Source organism: Mus caroli, unplaced genomic scaffold (genome assembly GCF_978045245.1).
Source record: "Mus caroli unplaced genomic scaffold, Mus_caroli_1 scaffold_14, whole genome shotgun sequence".
NCBI classification, from domain to species: domain Eukaryota; kingdom Metazoa; phylum Chordata; class Mammalia; order Rodentia; family Muridae; genus Mus; species Mus caroli.
In genome coordinates, this window is record NW_028227269.1 from 47,618,947 (window position 1) to 47,629,629 (window position 10,683).

At 47.4% G+C, this 10,683-nt stretch overlaps 1 protein-coding gene across 6 annotated transcripts; it reads left to right on the plus strand.

Annotated features, from left to right (window-relative positions):
- The first annotated feature begins 291 nt into the window (after positions 1 to 291).
- On the plus strand, positions 292 to 9,537 carry Foxg1 (forkhead box G1). Of its 6 annotated transcripts, none has more exons than XM_085830343.1 (5): positions 292 to 474; positions 1,370 to 1,422; positions 4,482 to 4,578; positions 5,791 to 6,112; positions 6,982 to 9,537. In XM_085830343.1, the coding sequence occupies exon 5, from the start codon at positions 7,164 to 7,166 to the stop codon at positions 8,607 to 8,609; it is 1,446 nt and encodes a 481-aa protein (XP_085686469.1). In that variant the 5' UTR covers positions 292 to 474; positions 1,370 to 1,422; positions 4,482 to 4,578; positions 5,791 to 6,112; positions 6,982 to 7,163; the 3' UTR covers positions 8,610 to 9,537. The 6 variants fall into 6 exon arrangements, with proteins under 6 accessions (XP_085686469.1, XP_085686471.1, XP_085686470.1 ...); XM_085830345.1 differs by having other exon boundaries at positions 4,513 to 4,578; XM_085830344.1 differs by having other exon boundaries at positions 461 to 579.
- The last annotated feature ends 1,146 nt before the right edge of the window (positions 9,538 to 10,683 follow it).

The following is a 10,683-nucleotide window of genomic DNA, read 5'->3' on the forward strand; positions in this document are numbered from 1 at the left end:
TCATTTGGTGACCGCAGTAGCTTGCTCCTGTGCCCTACTGTATCTAGCTTGCTCTGTCGGGTGTCTCCTCCCTGTGTGTATAGCTTCTTGGGAAGATTCGCAGAGAAGTGGTGTGTAACTGCTCTCCCCCACTGGGTTCAATACTCCTTAGTTGTTATTGAATATTCGAATTAACTTCAGCACCACGCACTGGTATTTCAGCTCAGACTTGTGCACTGTATCAATACAAGCTCACAACCTTTAACTGTTTCCGCCCCCGCCCCCCCTTCCGCGTTCACCATGGCAGATGACCTATAAAGCCCAAAAATATTGATCTGTTTGTGCATACTTCCAGTCTGATGTGCAAAAACCAGACATCTAAGCTGAAAGTTGCCTTTTCAGAAGGGGAGGAGGGATCTGGAGATGAAACCTAAAGGCAAGGCCTCTCTTCGGCTGGATTGCACTTGGCAGGCGTGGACTACAAAGGAGCTCAGGGTGAGCGCGCTGGGAGGAGAGCAGAGGCAAGCAGACTAGCAAGTCTCTCCGCGAAGCTCCGTCTTCAAGAACCAAAGCCCCCACAACCATTGCCGCCCCAAGAGGGTGGGCAGACAGGACCTTTGGCAAACACTGGTGCCACAGGTTTTGATTTGGGTTGGGGGTGGGGTGGGGTGTGGGGAGGACCTAGAAGAGCCAGTACTAGAGAGCAAAGAGGCAGGTGGGTATGAGTTGCGCACATTAGTTTGTCCTGGTAGTTTTGTGTTTGTTTGGTTGGATTTCTGTTTGTTTTGTTTTGTTTGTTTTGTTTTGTTTGGGGAGGTTACTTTTTTTGATAAGAAAGCAGACATTTTATTAGTACACAGCTTGCTTTCTCTCCTAGACTAAGGGAGGCTTTGGGACTCAAGCATGCAGTTTTCCCAATCCTTATCCTCTACAGACTTGCAATGAGCAGAAGTCATTCTCTGTGTTATATTTATTCATCTAACGTACAAACCTATGAATTCCGCTTGCATTTAGCAGTTGAGAGGCTACCGCTTCTGAACTGAGTATCTAATAGTTGCAACGGAGTCAACCTTTTTGTTCTTCCAGTTTTCTCTCACAATGGGAGTTTTGGGGATCTTCTGGAAAGTTGTTTCCGAACATAAGAGCTTTGATGTTTGTGCTCTCAGGGAAGTCTATACTTTTTCCTCAAAGAAGGCAATTCGGGCTCTTGCTTAACATCTCACTGATCCTCAGTAAAACTAAGACTAGTAATGACATAGTTAGGGCCTCTGTGTCATAGGAGTTGTGTGCTTTTTCAGCCTGCAAGCTTTTGTTTCACAGTGTGTGTGTGTGTGTGTGTGTGTGTGTGTGTGTGTGTTTATGAAATAATTTTCTTTCTTTTCCTTTCAAGATGCACTGATGAACAAACCAGAAAAGACAGCATAGTCATACATGCTGGATTTTGTAAGTCTCTTTCCTTCCTTTTCAGAAAGACTGGGATGGGGTGGGGAGAACTAAGAAGCCAAGCCTTGTTTTCCATTTCCAGTTCTGGGACCACACTTCCACTCTTTCTTTTCTCTGCAATGTTCCCTGTCTTCTTGGGAAAGTGGACTGCATTGATTCCTTGGGCAACTAGGGGAAATTATAGACACTGGCCTTTCAGGACTGGCTTGCCTAGCTGATGTGTGAGAGAATTTCTCCCAATTGGTTCCAGTCTACAACTGGAGTGTCTTCCTTACCAGGGGCTCAACTTCTTAAACTATCAACTTCCAATAGTCCCATAGCTACTGGCAAGTAACAGAAAACACATTAAAGGGCAGCAGGCCTTCCTACTCATCAAAGATGCTCAGAGTACTCTACAGAGACTAGACTGTGTTCAGAGCAACTCAATGGTTCTTGGCTCTAGGGTGATGTCATTATGTGTGAGTCTCTCTTGGGCTGTTGGTACCCAGGAGTTTTTGGGTGCTAGTGGATCTAGCTTTGCTACACACAGGACACATGGCCATATCAAAGAGATGTGCCCAGAGAAATCAATGAGTTTCCATGAAGACCACTTTCCCTCCTTTTCTTCCTCCTCCTTTTAACTCTCTGGCTTCTGAAGTGGTTCCCTAGCTTATAGAAGTTAAACATTTCAACTCTCAAATATGAGGCTCTCCCTTAGATTTTTTCTTCAAGGTTCTCAAGCAAAATTGCCAGTGCCACAATGTTATGATGGAAGGATGCTGAAATGACAGGCCTAGTAGACGCTTGTCTTAATCATCGGCTTCTTAATTTAGTTTTAGAGTTCTATGTGTGTGTGTATACCCACTCCATGCACATATGCGCGCCCTCGATGACGTTAGGGGTGCGTGCATGAGCCTGCTGAGAGCAGACTCTGACAACCTGCAGCTCCCTAATGAGTGACGAGGCAGGGCTGCCGAGGAAAAGTCACACTTCCCTGGTGTGAAGACCTCTTACTGGGAAGTTTAGTTCACTACTGTTCTCGCAAACCTAATCGTATAACCTGTAACCAAAACCCACAGAACAAGGATACAACACGCTAAAGAGTAACTTCTAATCACTAAATGTTAGCACCATTACCTGCTGTTAGGAAGAGATTATAGACAAGTTGGCTCTAGGGAGGGCAGACTTCATTTGTTACAGAATCACTGAAATACCTGGATGTCTCAGCATGGGATCTACTGACTCCCACGTGTCAAGAGGTCACAAACCGTCCTGTGAGTTTGTAAGAAGAGAACTTTAGCTTGAGTTTGTCCCTGCTCCCAGGGGAAAGGTGGAAGTTGATAAATATGGCCCACCCTTGTTACTAGAAAGTAAAGATGGCCCAAACCAAAACAAAACAATGTACCCAAGAAAGAAAATGTAACATCCATCCACCCTCAAAGATGGAATAAAAAAAAAGCTGCCCCCTGCTCGAATGAAGTGTGCTGTGTAAGCTTGGAGATTAATTTTAATATTGAGAAGGAATAATCTACACTTCTCCAGCAACTCTTCTGCTGGAATTGCTCGCTCTACAATTCTTGTCCCCTTTTTTTTTTTTTTTTTTTTTTTTTTTTTTTTTTGAGTGAGTAGGTAGTGGATGAGAGCTGAGGCCTACGAGGTCACCACTATGTAAACTAGCAGATCACATTTACTCTGGTGTGCTCTTCTATTCATTGCTTTCCTAAGACTACACATTTGCAAATTTATATGTGTGAGGTTAAATTGATTAGGAGGGAAAATTATACTGGTGGGGGGATTTGTTTCCGGTCTGAGACCACTGGCTGCCTGCCCTCTGTCTTCTGAAGGTAATCACAGCGACTAGGAGGCTGAAAACAGGGCTTTATGTGCAGAGGGAAGAGGCCCGCGGTGGACGTGGGCAGGACTTCAAATCCAATTTGCACCCAAATTGGTTGGTAGGATATACAAAGCCTCATCCAGAGACTTTCAACTTCACAATACTTTGTCCAGGAACTCCTTCCCCCTCTGCTTCAGCTAGCAGCAGATCTAAAAAGAAACCATTGCTTACACAAATATAAGCCTCTGAGTAAACAGTACATGTTTTGTTGAACAAGCCTGATATACATATGTGTGTGCCTTCTGATATATAGCCCCATCTCATCATAAAGAACAAGTAAAATTATTTAAAGGGATTCAAACTTGCTTTTTCGGGAATTGCAAATAACCTTTGCATCAGGGAACTAGTTTTAATATTATATCAAACTATATGCTATGTTTTTACTATCAATCATCCTGCTTTGAGAGACTTGCATTCACGTAACCTTAAAATAACACAGCACACCCTTAATCTGCATGCAAAACAATTTTCAAGCCACCATAAGCCTTGCCACATAAAATCAGAGTATTGCAGCTCTCACTGTACAAAACCCAGTTTTTGCTCCTTGAAAGTAAACAGAAGAAGAAGAAAAAAAAACTTACTTTGCCTGCTAATTTCTTCCACGGGGTATCAAAACAATACACACTTAGCTTTAACCTAAGAAGCACCTCAAAACATTAAAAATTCATCAGTCAGAGCTGGTGTTGTATTCAAGGAACAACTCCTCCAGTTCACTGCTGAGCTCAGATTTGAATAAAATGTCCAATGTTAACAAACAATACCCACGTTTGGCACTTTGTGTATTAAATTGATCAAACAGATTTTAGGAGACACAATGCACAATTTGTACAGACCTGATTGAGTTAATATAATATCAGCAAATTTTACATCGAAATGATTCTGTTTCTTTTCTTTGTGTTTAAAACCAGCACAGATTACAAATTTTAATGATCTGAAAATGTTTGGTATACAAAATCATGCTTATTTCAGTATTAGCAAAAACACAAGAAATTTTTCAACACAAACACCCAGCTGTGTCTATTTTAAAAGCAGTTCAATGACAGCTTGCACTTATGAGCATGCAATCAGCTAATTTCGCTTTTTTTTTCTTCTGTGTTAATCAACACTTTCCTTCCTGCATATCAGAGTACAAATAGTATAGTTACTCCACATCAGTAAATGTTTACGTAACCTGTCCTTTCCCAAGAATCCGGTTACACCGAATCATTTCACGCTAGACCGACTACGAAAACGTACCGGGCCGTCCACCTCTGAGGGAGCCCCGGGAGCCATTATAAGCGATGGTGAGAAGGGGGGCTGGGGGATGGGGAGGAGTAGGTGGAGGAGTGAAGGGGAGAGGAAAGGAGGGAGGGAGAAGGGGTGGGTTAGTGAAAGGGGAAGAAGGGAGAGGGGAGGAGGAAGGAAGGCAAGCGCGTTGAGGAACCACCAGGGAAAATGGGCCTGAGGAGGAGAAAAGAGTGGGAAGGGAAATGAACAGGACAACTCGGGCTCACAGATCTCTCTAGCTAGGTTGGCAAAGCTCATCACATCGCCAGGCTCCGTGAGAAACCCCAAGCCTAGAAATCAACCTTTGGCACCGATGTGGTTTGCAAAGCTGATTGCTAGAACTCTGGAATTTTCCGTCATGCATAGCTTGTTTTAAAGTCAGCGGACATGTAGGAAGAGATCCAAGCAGTGGAAGGATATTTGGGGACAAATAATCAAAGATCCCTTACAACACTCCAATAGATATAAAATTTGCTAGCTATTTGTAATTGTGGATAATTTTTCTCTAAAGTTTCCCTCTCTTTCCCTCCCCTCTTTCTGCGCCCCATTTCAAATTTGGGGATGAGAACACCAGAATAACTCCCTATTATTTTGAGTATTGCATTTTTCTGGTAGATTTTAACGTCACACATAGGCCCTGTTTTTTCTCCTTTCATTTTTTTTTTTTTATATATCAAGACTGCCAGATCATTTAGCTAAGAGCTCATCAAAATGAAGAATGCTGGCATGGGTAGAGTATTTTACCTTAAAGAGGAGGGGAAAGATACTCGTGACCTGTGTGTCTCCACCTCCTTCTCCTCTCTGGCTGCGGCCTCTGCTTACAACGTGGCGCGCTTTGAGCCAGTGAGGATTTGTGATCTGTGTGCTCCGCACTAAATTCCAATCCCTGGGAAATGCTGGGCCTTGGCCCTGGCCCTGGCCGCGATCTTTTTAAAGGCCTTGAATTACAAGCTACCCACTCATTTCAACCTCCCCACCAAACCATCCCCCAAACCCCAGAAGCTCGGACTGTCAAATCCACCTTCCTCGGGCTCCCCAGAGCATTCCAGCAGCATCCAGGAAGGGTAAGAGCTGATTTCGCCCTACTGGTATTTCAAGATTGAGGTTTTAAAGAGATAAAGTATTTGTGAAATGGGAAAAAGGAGCAAACATAGGATTTAAAAAAAAAAACGGAAGTAGACGCCCACTCATATTTTCTTCAATGTCAAGCAAAATGAAAATATTTCCAGGATGATCGATCGCGGCTACCGGCTTCCAGTACTGCCTAGAAGCTGAAGAGGAGGTGGAGTGGCGGAGGAGACAACGCCACCGGGTCACCCGCGCGTGAGCGCGACTCTGGGAGTGAAGCGAGACAGAGGGAGAGCGCACGTGTTACCTGCTTTATTTCGGGACTGTTTGGTTCTGTGCTCGCCCGGGGCAGCTCTCCGCCCGTTCGCCCGCCCGCCCGCCTGCGTGGAAGGCCTCCACGGAACGCACCCACCTCTCAGCCGCCCCCGCTCGCCGCCCTCAGCCCAGCTTCACAGCCGAGCTCGCCGCGGGCCGCAGGAAGCTGTAAGTACCGGCCTGGCCGTGGCCGCCCCCGCCCCACCTTCCAGGCCCCGCTACCCCGATGCCCGGCTCTCCGGAGCTTGCTGGCCCGCTCGCTCCTAGGGCGCTACCGGGGCCGCGGCGACCCCAGGGTTCACGCCCTCTCCCGCACCCTCGCAGCTCGCCCCTCCGCCGCGCCCCCCGCCCGGCTCTTCCAGACAAAATTGGATACAAACTTTAATCAATAAGGATAAATATTGACGCGCAAAGGAAAATAATCCCATACAGGGAGGAGGCCACAGTCGAGCGGCCGCGGCCCGGGGCGCACGCCCCACGCTAATCCTGGCCGGGTGGGCGAGCTCCCGCCGGTCCCCGCGGCTCCAGGCCTGGGCCCCGCCACCCCGAGGGGGCGGCGAGCGGGGGGCGGGGACGGGGCGGGGCGGGGATGGGCGGGCCCTGGGCCCCCGATTGGTCGACGGCTAGCCAGACGCTCCCGCACGCCGGCGGCACTGATTGGTTCGGCAGTAGGAAAGGTTAAACCAAAAATTTTTTTACAGCCCTAGTGTGCGCCTGTAGCTCGGAAAATTAATTGTGGCTATAGCCGCCTCGATCGCTGTCTCCTAGCCTCGCCGCGGCCGCTCCGGGACGCGCCCGCCCGCCGCCCGGCTCTCCCCCCCTTCGGGCTGCCGCTGCTGCTGCTGTGACTGCTGCGGCGCGAGGAGGAGGAGGCAGCGGGGGAGGGGGAGGCCGGGCGCGGAACGGAGCGGGGCGCTGCACCCCGGGCGACGGGTTGCTTCTGCCTCTAGCTTCTCTCTCTCTCTCTCTCTCTCTCTCTCTCTCTCTCTCTCTCTCTCTCTCTCTCTCTCTCTCTAATTCTTGAGGGGTGGTTGCAGCTTTTGCTACATGCCTTGCCAGCGCCGGAGCCTGCGGTCCAACTGCGCTGCTGCCGGAGCGCTCAGTGCCGCCTCCGCTGCCCGCTCCCCCCGCGCCCCACTCCGAACCCGCTGGTCGCCCGCCGCGCTGCTGCCCGGCTCCCGTGCTGCCGCCGCCGCCGCCGCCCCCCGACGCCTGGGTGATGCTGGACATGGGAGATAGGAAAGAGGTGAAAATGATTCCCAAGTCCTCGTTCAGCATCAACAGCCTGGTCCCCGAGGCCGTCCAGAACGACAACCACCACGCGAGCCACGGCCACCACAACAGCCACCACCCCCAGCATCACCATCATCATCACCACCACCACCACCCGCCGCCGCCCGCGCCCCAGCCGCCTCCACCGCCGCCCCAGCAGCAGCAGCAGCAGCCGCCCCCGGCCCCGCAGCCCCCGCAGGCGCGCGGCGCCCCAGCAGCCGACGACGACAAGGGTCCCCAGCCGCTCCTGCTCCCGCCCTCTGCCGCCCTGGACGGGGCCAAGGCTGACGCACTTGGAGCCAAAGGAGAGCCGGGCGGCGGGCCGGCGGAGCTGGCGCCCGTCGGGCCGGACGAGAAGGAGAAGGGCGCGGGCGCCGGGGGGGAGGAGAAGAAAGGGGCGGGCGAGGGCGGCAAGGACGGGGAGGGGGGCAAGGAGGGCGACAAGAAGAACGGCAAGTACGAGAAGCCGCCGTTCAGCTACAACGCGCTCATCATGATGGCCATCAGGCAGAGTCCCGAGAAGCGCCTGACGCTCAATGGCATCTACGAGTTCATCATGAAGAACTTCCCCTACTACCGCGAGAACAAGCAGGGCTGGCAGAACTCCATCCGCCACAACCTGTCCCTCAACAAGTGCTTCGTGAAGGTACCGCGCCACTACGACGACCCGGGCAAGGGCAACTACTGGATGCTCGACCCGTCGAGCGACGACGTGTTCATCGGCGGCACGACCGGCAAGCTGCGGCGCCGCTCCACCACGTCTCGGGCCAAGCTGGCCTTTAAGCGCGGGGCGCGCCTCACCTCCACCGGCCTCACCTTCATGGACCGCGCCGGCTCCCTCTACTGGCCCATGTCGCCCTTCCTGTCCCTGCACCACCCCCGCGCCAGCAGCACTTTGAGTTACAACGGGACCACGTCGGCCTACCCCAGCCACCCCATGCCCTACAGCTCCGTGTTGACTCAAAACTCGCTGGGCAACAACCACTCCTTCTCCACCGCCAACGGGCTGAGTGTGGACCGGCTGGTCAACGGGGAGATCCCGTACGCCACGCACCACCTCACGGCCGCTGCGCTCGCCGCCTCGGTGCCCTGCGGCCTGTCGGTGCCCTGCTCCGGGACCTACTCCCTCAACCCCTGCTCTGTCAACCTGCTCGCGGGCCAGACCAGTTACTTTTTCCCCCACGTCCCGCACCCGTCAATGACTTCGCAGACCAGCACGTCCATGAGCGCCCGGGCCGCGTCCTCCTCTACGTCGCCGCAGGCCCCCTCGACCCTGCCCTGTGAGTCTTTAAGACCCTCTTTGCCAAGTTTTACGACAGGACTGTCCGGGGGACTGTCTGATTATTTCACACATCAAAATCAGGGGTCTTCTTCCAACCCTTTAATACATTAACATCCGGGGGACCAGACTGTAAGTGAACGTTTTACACACATTTGCATTGTAAATGATAATTAAAAAAATAAGTCCAGGTATTTTTTATTAAGCCCTCCCCCTCCCCATTTCTGTACGTTTGTTCAGTCTTTAGGGTTGTTTACTATTCTAACACGGTGTGGAGTGTCAGCGAGGTGCAATGTGGGAGAATACATTGTAGAATATAAGGTTTGGACGTCAAATTATAGTAGAATGTGTATCTAAATAGTGACTGCTTTGCCATTTCATTCAAACCTGACAAGTCTATCTCAACAGGCTGCCAGATTTCCATGTGTGCAGTATTATAAGTTATCATGGAGCTATCTGGTGGACGCAGGCCTTGAGAACAACCTAAATTATGAAGAGAGTTTTAAAATGTTAAACTGTAATTTGTATTTAAGAATTTGTAGTAAAGGTGCCCAAGGAATTATATTGGCCATTTATTGTTTTGTCCTTTTTCTTTAAAGAACTGTTTCTTTCCTTTTGTTTACTTTTAGACCAAAGATTGGATTCTAGCAAATGCACTCGGTATACTAAGTATTAAAACAAGTAAACAAACAAACGAAAAAGGAAGGTTGTTTAGTTGGCAACACTGCCCATTCAATTGAATCCGAAGGAGACAAAATTAAGGATTGCCTTCAGTTTGTGTTGTGTATATTTCGATGTATGTGGTCACTAACAGGTCACTTTTATTTTTTCTAAATGTAGTGAAATGTTAATACCTATTGTACTTATAGGTAAACCTTGCAAATATGTAACCTGTGTTGCGCAAATGCCGCATCAATTTGAGTGATTGTTAATGTTGTCTTAAAATTTCTTGATTGTGATACTGTGGTCATATGCCCGTGTTTGTCACTTACAAAAATGTTTACTATGAACACACAGAAATAAAAAATAGGCTAAATTCATATATATCTTGATATTTTTGTCTCTTTTATTAAGTAGAGCTAATTTGCAAAATGCCATTCAACTTATAGGAAATTCAAAGGCTTTTTTTTCAGCCAACCTGGAGTTTAAACTGCTCCTTTAATTTGAACTGAGACTCTAAAACTGAGAATAGTAGTTTTTCCCCCTTTGTGAACAATTTTTACCAAGAACAGGCTACTTAATAAATACTAGCTTTAAATTAAACCTAGGGTTTTCAGATGATATCTTTGTTTTTGTAGATATGCAGCAAAGAAAGGTATTCAATTTTATATGCATAGCTGTTTATTCTGTGCTTATTTTAAAGATCAGTTGATAGAATGTCCTTTATATATATTGTTTCAGGTATTTGTTTATAGAACTTGACAAACTATAAATAAATATATGCATATAGTTAGATATACGTGAATAATGAGCAATATAGTATGATATATAATATATATTATATATGTATATTATATATATATCCCTTCAGTTCAGGTACAATTTGTGCTATGAATGCTGCAAACATTTTTTTTAACTATTTGTATTTATACTTTCTAAGTCAGCATTTATTTTTCTGGCTTTTTACCCACAGTGAAAGAATTCTAATAAAGATGTGCTGAGTTGGATTATAGAGTTACTGAAGTGATCACCTGTTGTAATGATTTATAGATGGATGTTGATATTTATATTTTTAATTACATCAACTTAAAATTCTAGTTATTCACAGTAAAATAGCCTTATCTCCCCCCCCTCCATTTTTACCACATAGAGGTACTTGTTTGATTCGCTTTTTAATATATTTGTATAATTTAATTTACAGATGTGTTTCTTTCGCTTATACAGAACAAATTTTTGGTTTTAACTGCAATATGCATATATATATGAGATATATTAAGTGTATACATACGCATACATATGAAAATGAAAACTTTTTCAAATTGTTTCAGACAGCCCACTCACTATAATTCCAGAAAATAATTAGAAAACCTGAGTTAAAGGTTTAGTAATTAATTGGATCCTGTGGTGATTCTGTGGAAGGCAAGTTGTTCATTTGTTACATTTGTATAGTCTGAAATGTGTTCTGCAGTAATGCAATAAGCTGGCCACTTTTTACAATGGGTCCAGTGAAAAATAATCTGTCCCTAAG

Excerpts from the sequence above, each read along its gene's own strand:
- Foxg1 (XM_085830343.1), top strand. The coding sequence starts at position 7,164 with ATGCTGGACATGGGAGATAGGAAAGAGGTGAAAATGATTCCCAAGTCC.